Source organism: Oncorhynchus clarkii, chromosome 4, assembly GCF_045791955.1.
Source record: "Oncorhynchus clarkii lewisi isolate Uvic-CL-2024 chromosome 4, UVic_Ocla_1.0, whole genome shotgun sequence".
Taxonomy (NCBI): domain Eukaryota; kingdom Metazoa; phylum Chordata; class Actinopteri; order Salmoniformes; family Salmonidae; genus Oncorhynchus; species Oncorhynchus clarkii.
This window is the reverse complement of record NC_092150.1, coordinates 66,411,277-66,434,691: the sequence shown is the minus strand read 5'-3', so window position 1 is coordinate 66,434,691 and position 23,415 is coordinate 66,411,277. Positions and strand designations below refer to the sequence as shown.

Genomic DNA, 23,415 nt, shown 5'->3' with positions numbered 1-23,415 from the left:
ACTCTTAAAAATGTAAATTGTTCATAGATAAAAAAAACAAAATAGGATGTTATGAGTCCATTACATCTGAAAACAATTCTTTTTTTAGGTCTGGAAGAAAACGAACACATTTCGATTTCTTTGTGTAATTCCCCTTTAATTGCTCATCTGGCCCTTTATTGCGCATCTAGCGAGAGAAGAATGTGTGTCTAATGTGCCGGTCTAGTGATGGCTCTGTACTGATACTCATTTCATGGCAAAGTTTGTAAATAACAAATAATAGATACAAATGATATACTTCTGCCAGGTAAGCCTACTTTGTAGTTAACATTTAATTGAGAAGGTATTGAGGAAAGTATTTCTGTCAACCCACAAGACGGTTATCACATCAACTGGTTACACATGGAGTGAGACACATGGAGTGAGACAAATGCGTGCACCACACAAACAGACAGGCAATATTGCTGGAAATTAATTGGCACGTTTTGTGTTAGGTCTGGCTTGAAAGCCAATAGTGGCTAACTAGAGGTGGAATAATGTCAATGTTGCGTTGATTAGAATGGTAGCTTGCGGATACTTCTGAGATTCGTTTACGACAGTTTGCAGTGAAACACATGATCATTGCATGTACTTTCATAATTGTTTGGCGAGCTACTCATACGTGGCCTGCGAGCTACTGGTAGTAATGGGAGTGCTGCTGTGTAAAACAGGGCTGTTATCTCTCACAGGCAGTGGAGCTGCTCCAGTCCAGACCCGGACTGCATAAATGGAGACCCTGGCTGGCCTGGCACCCACAGTTCATGGAAGACTCTGCTTTACTGTCCAGCTCTGCTGCTGTTGTCAGTGCCCACAACACACTCATAATGCCAGCCAGGCCTGTAACGCTACACCTGAATGGCCAATAGGAATCATCTGGCCCCTGTGGCAATATATTCACAAAGACATGGCTTTGTTGCTAATTTTAGACTCTGGACTGGACTCCATGTGCAAAAGCAACAGTGTGATTATTTTGTGTCATGGTTCAGTGAAAGGAAATGGTAATCATGAGGGCTTACGTATTGGAACCAGAAGAAGATGAAGAAAAAAAAAAAAAAAAAAAACGACATTGGAACCAGTCCATTACCATGCTGAAATTCAAGAGGCAGGGAGCGGCCTGCAACTACAGTACAGCAGGCTGACTCTACACAAGCTACGCAGGTAGTAATGGTGAGGGAAGACATAGCCTTACTTGTGGAATCTTCCGGACCTATCCTCGTTGTCAGCATAGAGGAACATTTTTAAGGCATAGTTTTCGATGTGTGCATTGCCGACAACTTCATGGGTGATTGAGTCACTGTCAGTCAGCTCCATCTTCATCTGAAAAACACAACAGCGTCAAAAATCACACAATTATGTCCTGCAGGCAGGCACATCCAAACTGAAAAACCACAGGCTCTAAGCGGCAAACATTTTTCTAAAGGCAAATCAATCAATACAGAGTAGTTTGGAAACGCAGATTCACTACTTTTTCAGATCTTAGAGTGCCTTTGGAAAGTTTTCACAACCCTGGACTTTTTCCCACATTTTGTTGTGTTACAGCCTGAATTTAATCTAGATTAAATTGAGATTATTTGTCAATGGCCTACAGACAATACCCCATAAATGTCAAAGTGGAATTACGTTTTTTCAAATATTTTGTAAATGAATTAAACATTTAAAGTATTCAACCCCTTTGTTATGGCAAGTCTGTATACGTTCAGGAGTAAAAATGTACTTCAGTCACATGTTTAACATGATTTTTGAATGACAACCTCATCTCCGTACCCCACATACACAACTATTTGTAAGGAGCCTCAGTCGAGCAGTGAATTTCAAACACAGATTCAACCACTAAGACTCTTGGAGCATGGTGATACTATTAATTACACTTTGGATGGTGCATCAATTCACCCAGTCACTACAAAGATACAGGCGTCCTTCCCAACTCAGGTGCCGAAGAGGAAGGAAACTGCTCAGGGACTTCACCATGAGTTTAATGATTGTGATAGGAGAAAACTGAGGATGGATCAACAACATTGTAGTTACTCCACAATACTAACCTAATTGAAAGAGTGAAAAGGAAGCCTGTAAAGAATATAAATATTCCTAAAAATGCATCCTCTTTGCAACAAGGCACTAAAGTAATACTGCAAAAAATGTGTCAAAGCAAATAACTTTTTGTCCTGAATACAAAGTTTGGGGCAAATCCAATACAAGGTATTTCTGAGGACCACTATATATTTTCAAGCATAGTGGTGGCTGCATCATGTTATGGGTACATTTGTCATCGTTAAGGACTGGGTAGTGTTACAGGATAAAAAAGAAACGGAATGGAGCTAAGCACAAGCAAAATTCTAGAGGAAAACCTGGTTCAGTCTTCTTTCCATCAGACACTGGGAGATGAATTCACCCTTTAACAATAACCTAAACCACAAGGCCAAATCTACACTGGTGTTGCTTACCAAGACATTTAAAGTTTTTACTTAACTCTACTTGAAAATGTATGGAAAGACCAGAATATGGTTGTCTAGCAATGATCAACATCCAATTTATTAGAGCTTGAATGATTTAGAAAATATATTTTTTTTTAAAGGGCCAATGTTGCACAATCCAGGTGTGGAAAGTTCTTAGAGACTTACCCAGAAAGACTCACAGATGTAAATCACTGCCAAAGGTGCTTTTACAACATATTGAATCAGAGGTGTGAATACTTATGTAAATTAGATACTTCATTCTCAAATTTGCAAACATTTCTAAAAACACGTTTTTCACTTTGCCATTATGGGGTGTGTAGATGGTTGAGAAAGAATCAATCCATTTTGAGTTTAGGCTGTAACAACAAAATGTGGAATAAATCAAGGGGTATGAATACTTTCTGAAGGCACTGTAAATCTTTCAACTGACACAAAGTGCTCCTCCTAGATTCCTGGATGCTGAACAGCACACACAGACGCAGTGCATACATAAAGGGAGCCTGTGTACTGTTCTGTGCATGGACCGTGTGACAAATCTGCGATGGCTGTGTTTTTTTCTGAGAAGTGAGGCTTTCCATGTGTGACTCATTGATTCCTGGGATGCAGCAGAGAGCACACACTTTAATTCCACTCCAGAACACTCTTGTAATTAATAGAGTATAGCATGGTGGGGTGGAGGGTCTCTGGAGACGCACCAACAGATAATAACATGGACAATAACCAAGGGATGGTTTTACCGCACTCATTTCAACAACGCTGGACAATAAACCTTGTACAGAAGACCACTAGTAAACCACTGACCAAAAGGACATTGGATTTCACCGGAAACATCAAAGCCAGTGGCCAAGAACTGGCACTTAACTTTATTACATCTCTCTTACATGGCAATGAGTCATCTATGACAATACCAGTGACTTTAAAACTTAAGTCATTCTTCTCGACCCGAATTGTGATTGGGTGGTGTGGTTAAGTTGATTGTCTTCATCCTTATATGTTCAACCCGTTTGCCCCTGACAAATTAAATGATTGCTGTGTCTTAATGCTATTGTGTCTTAATGGTTTGTCGTGGCCAGTGCCCAAAAATACATCCGCAAAGCTCACTTACTGCAGCAGAGGCAGCTGCTCTCTGAGATGTTACAGTCTGCTAGAGAGCGTCAGGTTTCCTTGTAAAATCAGTAAAGCAAATAATACTGGTTACATTTCAACAGGTGGACTCTGCTCTTCTGAATGGACGTACTGTTCACGTTTTAATGAAATCTCAACCTATCCTTAAGGCAATACACAGCACAGTACATCACTTGTGCTAAAGTGTAGCGGAGGACTTTAAAACAAACTTGGAAGGAAGCATGCCGACTTTATAGAAAGAAGAGTCAAGGATCAAACTCCTAATTGAATCAAAGGATTCAGTTTGGATCACACCACTCCTCTGGGTTCTCTAGAAATCCATGTGGTACTAAAACAGCTTTGAAAAACACAATTTCCAATAGTTCAGGACGATATTTCCATGAAGGGCCGCTTCTTCTTTGATGGTTTGAGTGACATGTCTTTCCTGCAGCCCTTTTCAAGTGTCTTAAAGCAACCCTAACAAACCAGAGCTAGACCTATTGACAATCCTGTAGAGGGACTGTAGGAGAACAAAAACAAAATGGCCAGTGCATTGAAGTGACTGGGCATGCAATGTTTAAGACGCCCAATGCTGCGATCAGGAAAACAACAACAGCCGTTTCCATGAAACCGATGCCCATTATTGTATAGCCTAACTAATATCTTCCACCAGACCTTTCTTGCCTAATCCACTGCTCTAAGAAAGCTAATTAAACGAAGCAGAGAACGAGCCAAGTTTGCGTCTACCCCGGCCCAAACAGCAATCAACAGCCTGAGCGATGGCACTCAGCCAGCCATACTGGTCAATATGCCGAGGGCTGGGCTGCGGGCACGATTAAGCTTTTCAATGCCAGAATAAAATACAGATTGTCATCTTAATTATCCATTCTCTGCACAAAATAACAATAATTGGTTGTTTGTTTACCTAGAAATGTGTGGCTTTAGTGGAAATTAAACTGTCATTTGGTGAAATTAGAAAGTTCCACATGGTGTGGTGTAAGAATTCTGTTTCTTCAGTTTCATACCCTGCATTCACTTCTGGAATGGAATGAAAGTCTTCCTTACTCATTTTCCCATGATTAGGGAGGAAAAATAAAACAATGGTTCCACATTCACTTCCAGAAATATCATACAAGACGCAAGACAAGTTTTACAATCTGTGCCGAGTCCATATTGACCTAATTTGCGATAGTGGGTTAAAAGTTAAACGTGTATTTCATAGATTTCTTCACCACCTTTTTAAAAGCCCTTCAGACCGGATGTATCCACTGGGGCTGCCTAAGACATCCTGATGCTGTGACATGTAATGAATCTTACTACAGCAACAGTAAAACCCGTCTCTGGGGACAAGAAAATCCCAGGGCTTTCTTTAATTGGTTCCAAAATGTCAATAAAAATCCCTGGGCACAGGAGCAAACAGCATCCTGAGGTTGCTTCCTGCTCCCCATTTTAGAGGAACACCATTAAACCCTGTCTTTTGAACTCTGATGTGAATACAGTGCTCTCAAAACATTGGGGTCACCACAGTTCTCAAAGGAAACCATTTTATAAGATAAAATAGATGTTCAGAAATTGCCATTTTTTTCACAATTACATAGATGATATAACAATTCATTTTTACATGAGAATGTATTGGTTATTATTGGAGCTTCCTTTCCACGACATCTAACAAACGTTCCTCAATGAAGGATACACATATCAAAGAGTGAATGTTTGACAGAGAATAGTTAAAGAAAACATTAATCGTCATGTGCCAAATCTTAGTTTTCATGCGACTCGACCACCTATGGCGCATTAAAACCTTTTTAGAAAATCTCTAGGAAAATATATGGTGATCTGGTCTTACATTAAAATGCAGAGCTTGAATCTTCAAGTAGATATTACAGATTTTTCATTACGTTTCACAATTCCACTCAAAGGATTTCTGAAGGAATTCATTGTTCAAAACATACAGTGCACTCGGAAACTATTCAGACCCAATTACATTTTCCACATTTTGTTACATTACAGCCTTATTCTAAAATTGATTAAATATTTCCCCCTCCCCCCTCAATCTACACACAATGCCCCATAATGACAAAGCAAAAACAGTTTTTAAGAATTCTTTGCAAATGTGATATTTCCATTTTTATATAATATAATTATATATATATATATATATACACCTGTATTTGTGGAGTTTCTCCCATTCTTCTCTGCAGATCCTCTCAAGCTCTGTCAGGTTGGATGTGGAGCGTCGCGGTATAGCTATTTTCAGGTCTCCCCAAAGATGTTCGATCGGGTTTAAGTCCGGGCCCTGGCTGGGCCACTCAAGGACATTGAGACTTGTCCCGAAGCCTCCCCTATTTTGTCTTGGCTGTGTGCTTAGGGTTGTTGTCCTGCAGGAAGGTAAACCTTCGACCCAGTCTGAGGTCATGAGTGCTCTGGAGCAGGTTTTCATCAAGGATCACTCTGTACATTGCTCCGTTCATCTTTCCCTCGATCCTGACTAGTCTCCCAGTCCCTGCCACTGAAAAAACATCCCCACAGCATGATACTACCCCCACTATGCTTCACCGTAGTGATGGTGCCAGGTTTCCTCCAGACGTGACATTCAGGCCAAAAATATAATATTGGTTTCATCAGGCCAGAGAACCTTGTTTCCAGAGTATTTAGGTGCCCTTGGCAAACTCCAAGCGGGCTGTCTTGTGCCTTTTTCTGAGGAGTGGCTCCTGTCTGGCCACTCTACCATAAAGGCCCGATTGGTGGAGTGGTTGGAGATGGTTGTCCTTCTGGAAGGTTCTCCCATCTTCACAGAGGAACTCTCCAGCTCTGTCAGAGTGACCATCGAGTTCTTGGTCATCTCCCTGACCAAGGCCCTTCTCCCCTGATTGCTCAGTTTTGCCGGGCGGCCAGCTCTAGGAAGTCTTGGTGGTTTGTTCTGGGGACCTTCAATGCTGCAGAAATGTTTTGGTACCCTTCCCCAGATATGTGCCTCAATACAATACTGTCTCGGAGCTCTATGGACAATTCCTTCGACCTCATGGCTTGATTTTTGTTCTGACATGCACTGTCAACTGTGAGACCTTATATAGACAGGTGTGTGCCTTTCCAAATCATGTCCAGTCAATAGAATGTACCACAGGTGGACACCAATCAAGTTGTAGAAACATCTCAAGGATGATCAATAGAAACAGGATGCATCTGAGCTCAATTTTGAGTCTCATAACAAAGGGTCTGAATACTTATGTAAATAAGGTATTTGTTGTTTTTTAATATATACACATTGCAAAAAAATTCTAAAAACCTGTTTTAGCCCTGTCATTATGGGGTATTGTGAGTAGATTGATGAGGAAAAAAAAAAAATCTATTGTAAATTCCATAAGCTTTGACTAAATGCGTTAGCAGACTCTCAAATTCCAAATTGTCCTTGGATAACTTTAAAAAGTTTACCTAATCAAATTGTGAGCTACATTATTTATTTTAGAGAGATGTAAATACCTGATGGAAAAGCTAAATCATAACTGCTCGACATTTGGCATCTGAAATAAAACATTTGGCATTCAGCTTTTGACAACATTGTGAATGTGAATCAAGGAATTCATCCTCAAATTGGATTATACAGCAATGACTGTACATTACAGATGTTAGGTTGAATCAAAGAGTATCTCACTCCTATAATTGAAAATGATGAGGTGCAGACATTTCAATCATGTCTGCAGAACTCAACCATGGGAGGCTGCCACTCTGCCGTTAATGGCCTTTTTGTGAGGCAGTGCCATAATCCACTTCTGAGGGGAAATTGAATCTGCTAGAAGGCCTGTCCCTGACTCGCTTTGGAAAAAAAGTAAAATGCCATTAATCCTAAAGAGCTCTTAGCAGCCAGGATGGGTTTGAAGATATTCATTACTGGAGTTCCCTAACAGACATAAGTGGTGTGATAAGTTTTACTTTGTGGATATTTGTACAGAGTTGAGGAACTAGATAGCATTATCCATCTAGCCTACCTCACATTCTAGTCTTTAGTGCATTATGACATCTGACCGAAAATCTATTAAATCAACTAATAATAATGTGAATACAATGGGACAATGGTAGATAGACTTGTTATATTGTGAGCAAACCTGTTTAAACATTGCAAAGTGTAGGCTGGCTGATATCTTACCGTTTCTAACTGGTCCATCAGTTTCACAAGAAACTTCCGACATTCTGGGGTTTTGCTGTCCAGTTTCATTCCCGTCTGCATGGCATAAAGCCGACCTGACAGAGAAGGAAACAGGTATCACTATTTAATCTCAGAGCAATGTGTCAGTGGTGATGCTTCACGTTTCACTGAAAATGTTTCTACAATATCAAAATGTCAACACCCTCTGGTTCCCAGATCTGATCATCTGTCAGGTATTTCATTTGAGATTTTTGGCTATCGTAGATGTTTTAAGTTTAAAACACCAAGTTGATATGGTAAGAGCAAAAGTGGACTGGGTACATGGTTCTGTATGTTATGTGGAGGAAATCAAAAATGTGTTTTTGCGTTCACGATGAGGTCTTTCAAATTAAAGTACCCTAATAATTTGTCCAGCATGCAGTCTGAGAACCTCTAGAAATAGGCCTTACTAGTTTCTTAAAACTTGAGCCTTACTTGATTATTTTCACATTCCTCTGTTAGTTATGACACTCACTTTGGGTGAAATTATTCATCCTCTCAACAGTGCAAGTCTGTGAAAGAGGCTGTGTAAATATTAGCATTATTGCGGTTGTCTCCTTAGCATTGTACCACTGAGCACATAACAGCCTGGATACACAGTCTTGGCTCTCATGTTTTTAAAAACACACTGTCCGTCCACCCTCTCCTCCATGTTGCCAGATCCTTGCATGCTTCAATTGTATGCATCCAGACTCTGGACCATTAGCGCCCTTCTCTCAGTTTTCAGAGATTTAAAACATGCGCACACCCAGACATCTGGTGAGGGATAGTCCCATGAGCCTTAACGTCTTCGCTGTGTGCAACTTTTGGACGCACACTGAATGTTTGAGACGTCACTGCCAAGTCCAACAACTCTGGGCTTACAGCTGTTTCGAGTGCTGCAGCTTCCAACCAACAAAGAACTGTCTAAATTCAGGTCATTTTTTTGACTTGGTGGGAGACGTGTGTGTGTGTGTGTGTGTGTGTGTGTGTGGGGGGGGGGGGCTCGGGTGGTTGAAGGGCAGCTCTCGTGGAACTGTGGGGGTATCTTGGAGGGTTGGTGGCCTGGCGGTTGGGAGCTTGGGGTCCCGATTTTTGACTTTGTGGGAGATCTGTCCACGTGCCCTTGGGCAAGGTGTTGACCCTGGTTGCTCCTGTGTGTCGCTCTGGATGGGAGAGGGCGAGGGTTATTTCAGACCGGAGGGAAACCTCCATCCAAGGGAATTGATCCTCTCCCCCAGAAGATATGCAAGATGATTCCCCAGCATTTTGCCCCTCTCCTTAACCCCTATGATGATGACGGACAACTCGACCCACCGATATTTAGTAAGCATAAATAACTGGTAAGAATCAACGACTATAATGCACATTTTAACTAACGTTAATGCTACTTCACTACAATGTCATTATCAGTCCCGTTAGAGCATGTTGCCTAACATCATCATTCGTACCAAGGCTGGGCCTATCATAAACCCCAATTAAATTGCAATTAAATCTACTGCAGATTGAGGTCCTGAATTAACAAAAAGAGCTACTGCAAATTCAGGAACAACCGAATTGACAGTTCTATTCACACATGAAAAATGAATGAAGATGTGGGAAGTGACACCTAGGACTACTGATGTTGGATCTTAATTTGATCAACCGGTTGCAGAAATTTGTCAAATTAAGATCCTACATACAGTGGGGCAAAAAAGTATTTAGTCAGCCACCAATTGTGCAAGTTCTCCCACTTAAAAAGATGAGAGGCCTGTAATTTTCATCATAGATACACTTCAACTATGACAAACAAAATGAGAAGAAAAAAAATCCAGAAAATCACATTGTAGGATTTTTTATGAATTTATTTGCAAATTATGGTGGAAAATAAGTATTTGGTCACCTACAAACAAGCAAGATTTCTGGCTCTCACAGACCTGTAACTTCTTCTTTAAGAGGCTCCTCTGTCCTCCACTCGTTACCTGTATTAATGGCACCTGTTTGAACTTGTTATCAGTATAAAAGACACCTGTCCACAACCTCAAACAGTCACACTCCAAACTTTACTACGGCCAAGACCAAAGAGCTGTTAAAGGACACAAGAAACAAATTTGTCGACCTGCACCAGGCTGGGAAGAGTGAATCTGCAATAGGTAAGCAGCTTGGTTTGAAGAAATCAACTGTGGGAGCAATTATTAGGAAATTAAAGACATACAAGACCACTGATAATCTCCCTCGATCTGGGGCTCCACGCAAGATCTCACCCCGTGGGGTCAAAATGATCACAAGAACGGTGAGCAAAAATCCCAGAACCACACGGGGGGAACTAGTGAATGACCTGCAGAGAGCTGGGACCAAAGTAACAAAGCCTACCATAAGTAACACACTACGCCGCCAGGGACTCAAATCCTGCAGTGCCAGACGTGTCCCCCTGCTTAAGCCAGTACATGTCCAGGCCCGTCTGAAGTTTGCTAGAGAGCATTTGGATGATCCAGAAGAAGATTGGGAGAATGTCATATGGTCAGATGAAACCAAAATATAACTTTTTGGTAAAAACTCAACTCGTCGTGTTTGGAGGACAAAGAATGCCGAGTTGCATCCAAAGAACACCATACCTACTGTGAAGCATGGGGGTGGAAACATCATGCTTTGGGGCTGTTTTTCTGCAAAGGGACCAGGACGACTGATCCGTGTAAAGGAAAGAATGAATGGGTCCATGTATCGTGAGATTTTGAGTGAAAACCTCCTTCCATCAGCAAGGGCATTGAAGATGAAACGTGGCTGGGTCTTTCAGCATGACAATGATCCCAAACACACTGCCCGGGCAACGAAGGAGTGGCTTCGTAAGAAGCATTTCAAGGTCCTGGAGTGGCCTAGACAGTCTCCAGATCTCAACCCCATAGAAAATCTTTGGAGGGAGTTAAAAGTCCGTGTTGCCCAGCAACAGCCCCAAAACATCACTGCTCTAGAGGAGATCTGCATGGAGGAATGGGCCAAAATACCAGCAAAAGTGCGTGAAAACCTTGTGAAGACTTACAGAAAACATTTGACATCTGTCATTGCCAACAAAGGGTATATAACAAAGTATTGAGAAACTTTTGTTATTGACCAAATACTTATTTTCCACCATAATTTGCAAATAAATTCATTAAAAATCATACAATGTAATTTTCTGGATTTTTTCTCTCTCATTTTGTCCGTCATAGTTGAAGTGTACCTATGATGAAAATTTCAGGCCTCTCTCATCTTTTTAAGTGGGAGAACTTGCACAATTGGTGGCTGACTAAATACTTTTTTGCCCTACTGTATGTAGGCTGTAGAACAATAATACAAAACAGAAAACGAGTTTAACCAGGAAAAGGTAGAAGAAAAAGCAGTATACTGACTGTTTTGAATGGTAGTCTAGAGCCTGAGGTGTGAGGCTCGGAGTCCCTGAAGGACTTCAGTCAGAGCCTTAATAATGTGCTGTCTCCAACCGGGACAGAACAACAAATCGCGCCAGCTGTAGTTCAAAGTCATTAGCTAGACAAAGGCAGGCATGTGGACTCTGCTTACCCAGAACCCATGTAGGTGTCCTCCTCTCTAATGAAGATAACACCTTTCACCACCCACACATTGGCAATTTAAATGCACACAGGTTGATGGATGCTGCTGTCTCTAAGGAAATTAAAAGGTGAGCCACTAGAACAGCTTGTAGCCTATAGCCTGTCTAGCCAAGGAACATGGAACAAGGATCTGCCATTCTTCAAAGAGTGACCATGCAATTTGCTAAGCAGATCATAAAATAGGCTACACCAAACCATGAGCAAGCCCAATATTTCAGCGAATGTTTGTTACCAAAATGACAATGTAAAGTACTGTATTTTATTGAGCTCGTCAGTAAGACCAGTGATGCACTTGTCATTCTGAAGTTTTGACAACTATCTTTGCCAACTGTCTTTGCCTCAAATGCAACAGGCTTCTATAGACCTGCCTGTGAGCTGAAGAGGACAGAAAGTAGGCAAGCCAACATCAGCTTCCATTTCAGCAGCACATCAATAGACTAAATCAGCAAAAGTCACATTTCCAATCATTACATTGTAAAACATGGCGATTCCCAGCAGAAAAGAAAAAAGCAAATATGCCCAGCTGGGAGTGCTCTAAGTAAGGCAAAAATACAGTGGGTTAATTTAAATAAAGGCACCGGTCTTTGACACAAGGCTGCTCTCAGTATGAAAACTATGAATGGGAAAATGTTAATGTTTCACTGTAAATGTCAATGTTTACAGACCAAGGAATTCGGTAATCATTCTTGTCCAGATCAACAGTGATGGGTATGAGGCAGTGAGGCAGTAACAGACAGCAGACAGTGCATTTGGAAAGTATTCAGACCTTGACATTTTCCACATTTTGTTACGTTACAGCCTTGTTCTAAAATTGATTAAATACATTTTTTCCCTCATCAATCTACCCACATTACCCAAAAAGGACAAAGTGAAAACAGTTTTTTATTAAAAAAACAAAAAAAACAGAAATACCTTATTTACATAAGTATTCTGACCCCCTTTTTTTATGAGACTCGAAATTGAGCTCTGGTGCACTGTGTTTCCATTGATCATCCTTGACATGTTTATACAACATGGAGTCCACCTGTCGTAAATTAAATTGATTGAAGGAATTGTCCGTAGAGCACCGAGACAGGATTGTGTCGAGGCACAGATTAGGGGAAGGGTACCAAAAAATTTCTGCAGCATTGAAGGTCCCCAAGAACACAGTGGCCATCATTCTTAAATGGAAGAAGTTTGGAATCACCAAGACTCTTCCTAGAGCTGGCCGCCTGGCCAAACTGAGCAATCAAGGGAGAAGGGCCTTGGTCAGGGAGGTGACCAAAAACCCGATGGTCACTCTGACAGAGCTCCAGAGTTCTTCTGTGGAGATGGGAGAACCTCCCAGAATGACAACCACCTCTGCAGCACTCCACCAATCATGGTAGAGTGGCCAGACGGAAGCCACTCCTCAGTAAAAGGCACATGACAGCCCGCTAGGAGTTTGCCAAAAGGCACCTAAAGGACTCTCAGACCATGAGAAACAAGATTATCTGTTCTGATGAAACAAACACTTTGGCCTGAATGCCAAGCATCACGTCTGGAGGAAACCTGGCCCTATCCCTAGGATGAAGCATGCTGATGGGATGTTTTTCAGCGGTAGAGACTGCAAGACTAGTCAGGATCGAGGGACAGATGAATGGAGCAAAGTACAGAGAGATCCTTGATGATAACTTGCAGAGCGCTCAGGACCTCAGACTGGGGCGAAGGTTCATCTTCCAACAGGACAACGACCCTAAGCAAACAGCCAAGACAACACAGGAGTGGCTTGGGGACAAGTCTCTAAATGTCCTTGAGTGGCCCAGCCAGAGCCCGGACATGAACCCGATCGAACATCTCTGGAAAACCTGAAAATAGCTGTGCAGAGACGCTCCACATCCAACCTGACAGGGCTCGAGAGGATCTACAGAGAAGAATGGGAGAAACTCCCCAAGTACAAGTGTGCCAAGCTTGTAGCGTCCTACCCAAGAAGAATCAAGGCTGTAATCGCTTCCAAAGGTGCTTCAACAAAATACTGAGTAAAAGGTCTGAATACTTTTATTTAACTAGGCAAATGTGATATTTCATTTAAAAAATATAAAAAATTATGTATGCATTTGCAAACACCTGTTTCTGCTTTGTCATTATGGGGTATGATGTGTAGATTGATGAGGGGAAAAATATATTTTATTAATTTTAGAATAAGGCTGTAACGTAACAAAAAGTGGAAAAAGTGAAGAGGTCTGAATACTTTCCGAATGCACTGCAAGTCTGTTTCAATTATAAATTATGCCATCTAGGCTAAATCCCGCATTCAAGGCAGCTATATAATAACGCGGCCTAAAAGAGTGAGAAAATACATATATTTCTTTGTTTCTCAAGTTTCTGACAGCAGTACCCCACCTGGAATGCCATCATAGTGTATGGCCGGTTGAATGCTGCTGCATTAAAAATGAACAAGGAAAAGCCTGGGGCTGGAACCAAAATGCCAGACTGGGCCTGTTAAATGGTTATCTCCATCTCTCCAACGATAACACGGACTCAATTCAAATGACAATTGAACATCAAACCCCGGAGGGACACGGGTTAAGGTCACCAACTTATGAGACAGAAGAGAACATAATAATACAGTCACTACTTTAGGGTTCAATTTGATTCTATTCAGTTCAGTTTAGATAGACACTATTTCATATGCTCCCCATAATTACATGTATTGTTAATAGGCTTCACCCTCTATCATCTATCAAAACAAAGCATGTAAAAAAAACAGGAGAATATTAATAATTGAGAACACTGTTCAAAAAGTTTAGGAACAAAATAATTAGAAAATCACTGTCTTTAACCACAGACAATGGCAAGCTGAGAATGAAAATGTCTCGCCAAAGTATGCCTGTCGATATTTCCTAAACAATTAACCACAACCAAAGCCATGGGGATCAATTTGTTCATGTGATGTTGGTCACAGCACATCACAGTGGGCACCCACAATCTCATCCTTTGTCAAGCCATTACGCTCATACAGCATTAACATCCAATTTTCCTCCCGTGAAACAATGCAACACTGAGACCATTCACGATACAAGGCCATGAAAATAGAAACCATAATTCAACTGTACTTCAGGGGGAAAAAAATAATTTTGCCATGGGCAGAACTTTTTATGTGAGTATGTTGAGTAAGGGAACAACATGGATGGCCAGAGTGGTTACAGCATTCTGTCACAAGTTTTTGGAAATCATCTCTCGCCCAGACTGAGACGTAGGAGAATGACAAACTACAGTGTCCAATGATATGTTGACTTAAAAAGGTGACACAAAAATAGACAGTCAGCAGCAGTCATTCGTCCTCTAGCCTACTTTGATTATATAGAAATATTGAATGCAGCTTAAAGGATAAACTCTTTTCATTAGTCCATTGTTGACATAGTCACAAAATGTTTTGCTTGTCAGCAATCAAGTTGTCAAGATATTTAAACTGTCAAAATACAGAAATCATCCCTGTATGATGCACTATGTAGCCAATTGTAGCCTCTACTGTTGACAGTCCTCTTCGAAGAGAATGTTCAAGAATACTTCCCAATCTTACAAGCAATCATTTAATATTTTTCCCCATACAACGGTGCTTTCACAGAAACAGGAAAGTGGTAGTTGAAACATCACAACGCAGGCCTACGCTAAGACATCCTTGTCAATATATCTTGAAGCAACAAAACCGCCTATAACATTCGGTCAATAATCTTTCGGGTTTCAGAGCTATTAGAATGTAACTAGCATCCTTGTTAAATGGTTATAAATGGGAAGAATACATGCTTGTCCTGGCATGCATCCCCTACGCAAGCTTGACGTTAGACATAAAAAAAATAAAAAAAAATGTAAAACTGTGTGAGCCGAGACCTCAGTTTGGACGTGACCAAGTGTTTTCACTGACATCTGCAGTGAGAACAGAATTGTGTATTCTGGAATGCTAGCCTGCGTACTCGCTCTCCTCACTACAAGGATGTTATTATGTAGCTGCATTTCAATCCAAAGGCTGGGTGAACTCCAGGAAGCAGGAGGGAAAACAATGTTAAAGAGAGCCTTTTCCATAAATGAATACTGTAGCACAGCGCCATGGTGCAGGGGTCTACACTAGTAGGAAAGATACAGGTGCCACAGTTAAGAAAAGGGGTACTTGGGTTAAATAATGGTGGTTAAAGGGGAATGGAAACACTAGGATTTAGAACACCAGCTAACTAACTGTAAATGGCAATATTGGCAGATAGATTGATGGAAACTACAATCTAATTGTCTGCATCACTTCCAATCCTCCATATATTTTTTGAATAATATTTTGAAAATATATATATATATATATATATTTTTTTTAATGTAGATATATTTCCTTTATTACCCTGCAACCCTACCACACATCCCCCAATTGGGGCAAACTAGTGAATAACATAGGCCTGTATTTCCAGCTAATACATACTATATACATTTTATGGACACAGTCTATTTTACAATAGTTCTAATTTGTTTGTTTTTACTCCTGTCCTTCCTCTACCCTCAACCATCAATTTCTGATGTCCATCCGGTTTGATTTCCATTTGCCATATCTTTCAAACTGTACTCTTTCAAAAAACTTATTAACCTATACATGTTTTACAGGCACAGTATTTTTTACATTAGTTATCTAGTTGATATTAGTTGTTATTACTCCCAACCTTCAGCTCAATTCAACCCCTCCCATCATTCTCTTAACACAAAAAATATATGACAAATAGAAATCCAATATTGATGAACTGTGCTGTGACGTTTCACAAAAGCTCTGAAGCTTTCTATTCTCATTGTTTATTTTTGCTAAAACTATTATTTTATTATTGATCGATTGACTATTACTTTTCAGATCGCCCATTAGTGCTATCTGCAGGGTTAGCTCCAGGTAAATATTGCAATTCCTCAGGCATTCCTGGACCTGTGACCAAAAACAAGCTACATTTGGACAGTACCAAAACAAATGATCTAATGATTCTGAAGCTTGTAACCCCCCATATAAATACAATTTTATTGGTTGCAAGAATTGTGTATAATAATTTTGAATCCGGCGTCGTTTTGCATATCTCTTCAGTAACCATGTGCCATGGAATCGGTACGTCAAAAATCTATTCCCATCTATATGTCAATTGTTTGGTCCGGAAATTTAACTGGTATACTTTTTTATTTATCATAATTTTCTTTAACCAATTATGGTCTTTAAGGCAGGGCCGGCTTTTGCTTGACTCTGAAGTCAGCGATGTTGATGATGGTCGGTCGGTAACCCCTACACACCATAACCCTCGAAATTGAAAAGGTAGGAAGGAGCAAGCAGAGCGCCTCAACGTAGGCCTATGACTCCTTTCCATTCGTAAACTCCCGGTTGACGCATCGAAAGTTCCCTTCGCGATGAAGTCATCCTCCGCGAAGAGCTGGTTGCAGATCCTGCTTGCCCAAGCTGACCTGTCATTACTGATTTTTTTGGAGCCAATTCCTACAGCCTGTTACTGTACAGTTCATGTTTGAATTACTACTTGATGTTGCCATCTTCCTGAGCTCTCAAACTCAATACCAGACAATTTGCGTCACTGGCGTCAGTCGTTACTATGGCAATTTAAAATGGCGCTGACCATAGCTCAAATAAACCTGGTCGACGATCAAAATACTAAATATAGAGATATTTTTTTTCTGATACATGCCTAGATTATGAACATTGCACAATAGGCTTAGCCTATGTGGAATTGGTCAATGTAATGTTACGGCTTGACGATAAAGATGAAAAACGCACCTACCTAGATCTTTCATCATTGACAACCAGAATGATTGTTACACCACTCTTTTGTAAAGCCCGCCATCACTGTAATCCACCAAACTAATACATCAGCCTTAGGCTCCTATAGCCTTGAGTCCCCTAACCATGAATGCTTGACCAAAGAGAAAGCTCATTTGCTATTCAGGTGGTTTCATCCATCAACATTTCAGGCTAATAACTGTGAGAGAAATAATCCTATTGTCACACTACTTTAAAGGTAGACTAATCAATTGGATCCTATTCAGTCTGGTTCAAATAATGGTAGCTATTAACTTTGTGAATTTGATTTACATTGTACCTTTGAAGCTAAATAGCCTAGTCTGGCTGACACCTAACTTAAATCCTCCTGATTTCAGAGTCTGGAAAGGCTCCTTGATGTTGTCAACATAATGTGATGATAATGAAAGGGGCTTTGCTTTTTACTGGTTGGTTCTTCTCTGCGTCTTTCTCACTCAAATACCCACATGGACAGCCACACAGACTCGGAGTGTCGCCCCCTACCAATACAACCGTCAGATTTTCTAATCCAAACAACGAGAGGTCTTAACCCCCGAGGAATGTGTTGTTCAGAGAACAAATCAAAACTCTTGCACAATTTCTGTGCGAATACTAAATTGACAACGGGCTCCTGTCCAGAGCAGTGCATCCAAGTCACGTGGGTCGCGTTAGCCAGGCTAAGAACAGCCTGGGCTTTAGGCAACTCTGCAATCAAGTGGGGGGCTACATCGGTCTTGAATCTTTGAATTATACTAAACAAAAATATAAATGTAACATTTAAAGTGTTGGTCTCATTTTTCATGAGCTGAAATAAAAGATCCCAGAAATTCTCAATAGGCACAAAAAGCTTATTTATCTCAAATTTTGTGCACCAATTTCTTTACATCCCTGTTAGTGAGCAATTCTCCTTTGCCAAGATAATCCATCCACCTGACAGTTGTGGCATATCAAGAAGCTGATTAAACAGCACGACCATTACACAGGTGCACCTTGTGCTGGGACAATAAAAGACCACTCTAAAATGTGCAGTTGTTTTCACAAAACACAATGCCACAGATGTCTCAAGTTGAGGGAGTGTGCAATTGGCATGCTGACTGATGGAATGTCCAACAGAGTTGTGGCCAGATAATTGAATGTTAATATCTAGACCATAACAACATTCTTTTAGAAAATGTGGCATTTCACCCAACCGGCCTCACAAGAGCAGACCACCAGCCCATGACCTCCACATTCGGCTTCTTCACCTGCGGGATCATCTGAGGAGAGGCGGGGGGGGAAATATTCCCCTTGTGGGGAAACCGGATTCCGATTGGATGGGCCTATGCCATCCCAGGACCACCCCTGCACAGTCATGTGAAATCCATAGATTAGGGAGTAATGCATTTATTTCAATTGACTGAGTTCCTTCGATGAACTATATTTCAGTAAAATCTTTGAAATTGTTGCATTTCTATTTTTGTTCAGTATAGATTCATAACAATGAAGAACTGCTCAACCATAAGATTTCCAAACAAAAGGCAGAATCAGGTTGAGAGAAGTAGTCAGTGATTATGGCTCTCAGCTCTATAACCTCCCAAAGACAATTGAGTCATTCAGAGACATGTTGGTGCTGACCTCCAGTGGCATGCTGAATTAATGGTCCACACTGCCGCACATTGGCCGTGCAACAAGGAACTCTGACGCTGAAAGACATTCAACCATCTTTGCTTTAGTCCAAACAAGCATACATTTAAAAAAATCAGACAAAATTGGAAAAGTCAAGAAAAAACTAAGTTACCACTCCTACACTTTGTCTAAACCCCATCAACTGACAACCCCCCCCTGCTATAACATAATTTTTTTGCAGATCAATATTCATAATAGTACACAAAAAAACAGGACAGACATCCAAAAGGACACCAATTACTTTACTGATTTCCTTTCAATTCTACCAACACACCCACCATTCCAATTTGAATGAACGACCCAGGCGGGCAGTGGAACGGCGCAGTGGTCCCAAACTGGAAAAAAATGTTTCCAAGCATATTTGGCTAATCCACCTCACAGCATGTTCTGCACATCCTATTCAACCAAAGGCAGCCATTGTCAGTCAACTGAATCTCTGTAATGAGCCATATTAAAGCTTGTATTGGCAGACAGCAGCCCCTCTCAATGGGAGCCTATCAGGCTCCAGCTTCCAGACAGGAAGGCCACAGTATACTCTATCAGTGAGGGAAGCATTCTCCACAGTCCATTTTACACATGGTTCGCTATAGTAACCTGGTAGAAACGACCAACATGGATATGTTAGGGCCGATGCCGATACCGATTTTTGGGAGTCAAGGAGGGTGAAGGCCGATATTCAAAATCATTACATTTGAATATTGATGACATTTCTCAGACACAGCCATGTCTGCATTAATTTATCAATTTTAAAATCAAACAATACATTGGACTTTGTTTTTACCAAACTACATAACGATATTATTATTTAAATGGTACATTGCTTGATAAACTGGGTAAATTAAGAGGGCATAGGCCTACTCACAACACAGGTGAATGCATATTAAATAGGAATGTGCATTGAGATATTGAGCTTGTTTTGGAGTCTATGGTGCTGCAGATGACAATCTGTTTTCCTTCCATTTGGGACTTATATTAGTCTACTGATCAACAACATTCGCATCGAAGCACTACTCCAGCATGTCACGCCTGTATGGAAAGACATCATATAGGCACTGCTGTTGGTTTGAGAATATACAAAAAAACATCTATTCATTGCAAATGGGTACAACGTAACATCATGACGTGATCACAGATGCTTATGAAAGCAGTCCTTTTATGTCATTTTCCGTGATCAAGAATGTGATTTTTTTTCAGCTGCCCGGACGAAATTCAAAACAATTCAATTGGCTAGTTCAGCTATCTTTCAAGAAATGGATGGGTTGTAACTTGATCCTACTGCTACGATTGGATAGAGCGAGGCTGTAACTCTACTCCATTTCACATCTCTCTCAATCGCTCATATCACTTGCTGCTGTTTACTGCTACTATGAAAACTAGCTCAATGGCAATGACATTTGCTACCAAGCCATAAAATGTACATAACATTTAACAAGAACAAGGCTAGTAACAAATATGAAAATTACTCAAATCTGCCCATAATTTGAGATGTGAGAAAGCACACACGTATTGTGTGCTGATCTACAGCTTCATTAGTCCATAAACATGCAGGAAGATTCTTAGGTAGCTAAACCTATTGCCAATCTTTATTTATGCATTTAAATAAACTCCCTTCTTTCCCTATTACAACAATCTAATCAACTGTCAACTAGGGCTTTCGCTGACCGAAAGTCGTCTGTTCTTTTGACCAATCGATTGGGCTAAATTTTAAAACGTGTATTTTTCTATATAGACACCACATTTGTTGTTTTTTTACAGACCACGTAACTAGGCCTAGGAGTCCTAGACAAAGCAAGTGCAACAATATCCGTAGGCTAGTTATTGGTTTTGTAACAATACCCAAACATGCAAAGGAGGATATTACATTTTTCAATGTTTGTGTAGCTATTCAGGACACATCCCCATGAAGAAAATTACATTCATAACTATGCATTTCTGTATAGTACAAATCAGGGACCCATGATGACATTATGTTACCGCCATTGTGTTCTAGTGTTCAATAACCAAAAGAGGTCAAATTTAAGGTGTCATTATAGCTGACTCCCCATTCCTTCTGCAGACATCTTTGTATCTAGATTCAGAGAAGATATTTAACAGTTTTTGGAGAACATGGTCAAATCAAATTTTGGGATATTTAACCATCATTCTGTTACCAAATTTTACATCTGCACTGTCCTTTGAGTAAATTTGTTTTTTTTGCACTATTTTTACGGGACATTTTTTAAATTAGTTATTGAGCAAAATGTGTCCTTTTGCACAGAGTTGTATGGTTTGTTTCATTTTGTAATCAATGGCTTTTGTTTGGCATCATTTTAAAGTGACACATTTTCAAGTCTCAGCGTCATTCTGTTACCATGGAATTGTCGACACACACACACATACTGAACAAAAATATAAACGCAACGTGTAAAGTGTTGGTCCTATATTTCATGAACTGAAATAAACATGAATAAACAAAAAATAGCATGCTGACTGTAGGAATGTCCACCAGAGCTGTTGCCGGAGATTTTAATGTATATTTCTCTACCATAAACTGCCTCCTACATCGTTTTAGAGAATTTGGCAGTGCGTCCAACTAGCCTCACGACCGCACGCCACGTGAAACTACCCAAGACCAGGTCTTCCACATCGTTTGAAATGGTTGCATATATAAAAAAAAAATTGTAGTTTTTCTTCTATCCACTTTGAGATTATTCTTGTATAATGAAAAGCACTTAACAAATGTAATACATTATTATAGTGGAGATATCTTGGTTACTAAACTTTGCATGATTTTGTTCTGAGAGCCTAACGCAACTTCCCCAGCCAGTCAGATGAACTCGTGAATATCATGATGTCTCTGCGTGCAGTTTGAAATAAGTTGCTAAGTAGCGCTAGCTCTATTGCTAACTGGCGTAAGTGCAATTGCTGGAAGTCTATGGGTATCTGCTAGTACGTTAACGCTAGTTCGCATTGGTTTGCAAAACTACCTCTAACTTCTGTTACGAGATGTTCCCACGCCAATAGATGGCGCTGCTGTTGTGTGTATCCTACTGTAGTGAGGAGTGAGCTAAATTAGGCATTATGTACTGTGCACTGAATGGAGCTGTATGCATGCTACCCAAAGATGCTGAAGTAAAGACATTCTTATCAACTACCTTGCTATTGTATTGAATAATCAGCATACAAAACAGCTTCCTTTATACTGGAAAAAGAGACATAAAAATGGTATCCACAAATTAATCTAACTCTGGGGAAGTAGATAACGGGCATCAATGACAAAATCCCGAAGTATCCCCTTTAAATTTAGGTGGCTGTCGCTCATAATATTTTGAAGGCAAAAAGTCATTTGTGTAAATTAACTACCGGCAATCCATCAGAAAGAATTTAAGGTTGCAGGAGGGGGCTAAGTCAAGTAATTTGTGGACGTTTTGTTATGTTGATTCTTCTAGAGATGTACCCAACGTTAGGCACATATCTTCCTTACGCTGTCTGGCAAGTCAGATAACCAGCCATGATCTTACCATATAAACTGCTTTTTCGCAAAGATGGCAAAGCATGTTAGCTAGCTAACGTTAGCTACTTTGAGCATTGTCTAAAGCCGACCTTTCTAAACCAGTTGGCTAACAACTAACATTAACTAGTAATAAATGCTATGCACCTCGACTACTGTTGTGGAAGCAAAAAGCCGACTGAAACAAGCAAAGGTGCAGGAAGTGCGCTTACTTAGTTACCCGCTAGTAAGACTGTCAACAAGAAAACTTGTCAAAGTTGTAGCTGGCAAGATGATTCGTTAGCCGCTACCATTAACTACCTGGTGTTATGATTCCATAGCTAACGTTAGCTAGCTAACCTCTCTACGCATCTCATAACATTACGGATGTACATGTTCGCAATAGTTAGTTACCTAACGTTAGCTATTTGACTTGACGATGCATAGTTATGCCGATACGTTTACAGCTGATTGGCAACTAACGTTAGCCGAGTTGGCTAGTACAAACTCACAGTAATAAGCCACGACAGGATCCCTCTTCTCATGTTCCTGTGCAGTTCTTAGATAGTGCTGAATGGCTTTTAGCTGTGGTGGAAGAGCCATCTCTAAGGATATCAATAACAGATTAATCAACAATCGAAATGTGGATCGCTAGTTATCTATATATATTTTTTTTAAATGTTCCTAATCGCGCAGAATTCTTCTGCTCCTTGTTCAATACGTGTAGCGCCATCTGCAGGACCGGAGGACCATCAAAGCAAAACAGCATCATATTGATATTCATTACTGTGTACTGCAATGCATTCCACTGTGATCTCAAGAGCTGTGTAGCCAACAATATTATAATATGAATGTAATAACAATCAATGAGAATTATGGCATACCTGTGCAGTAAACTGTCATCAAGAAACTGCATGCAGCTTGTTGTTTGGGGAGTTGTTCGACACCACAATGATCTGCTGTGATTACACTGCATATTGACCTTTCCCCCCCAAGAGATAGCATGGGGCTACCATGAACACAGGGTATGTATAGAAAGCAACTGAAACTGGGCATGCAGCAGTCCTGTTAATCTAGGGTTGCTTTGTCAATACAAAAGTTTGTCAGTACAAAAAAGCTGCTGCATAGCACCACCTCTAACAAAAAAAACTAATCTAACTGATACTTTTGAAACATAAGAACAT

The 23,415-nt window shown here is 40.4% G+C and overlaps 1 protein-coding gene across 4 annotated transcripts in view; it reads right to left on the bottom strand.

Moving 5' to 3' along the window:
• LOC139407126 (vacuolar protein sorting-associated protein VTA1 homolog) overlaps positions 1 to 22,981 on the bottom strand; it is a 46,853-nt gene extending 23,872 nt beyond the window's left edge. For 3 of the 4 annotated variants that reach the window (XR_011634064.1, XR_011634065.1, XM_071150533.1), the window contains exons 1-3: positions 22,744 to 22,974; positions 7,720 to 7,814; positions 1,208 to 1,335 (exon numbers count right to left, since the gene is read on the bottom strand). Coding sequence is in view for 2 of the 4 variants with exons in the window: in XM_071150533.1 (XP_071006634.1) it covers positions 1,208 to 1,335; positions 7,720 to 7,814; positions 22,744 to 22,834 (314 nt within the window). In the remaining 2 variants the exon portion in view is untranslated. Of the gene's footprint in view, positions 1 to 1,207; positions 1,336 to 7,719; positions 7,815 to 22,743 lie in introns of all 4 variants that reach the window. The other variant, XM_071150535.1, reaches the window with a different exon arrangement.
• Positions 22,982 to 23,415: the final 434 nt, after the last annotated feature.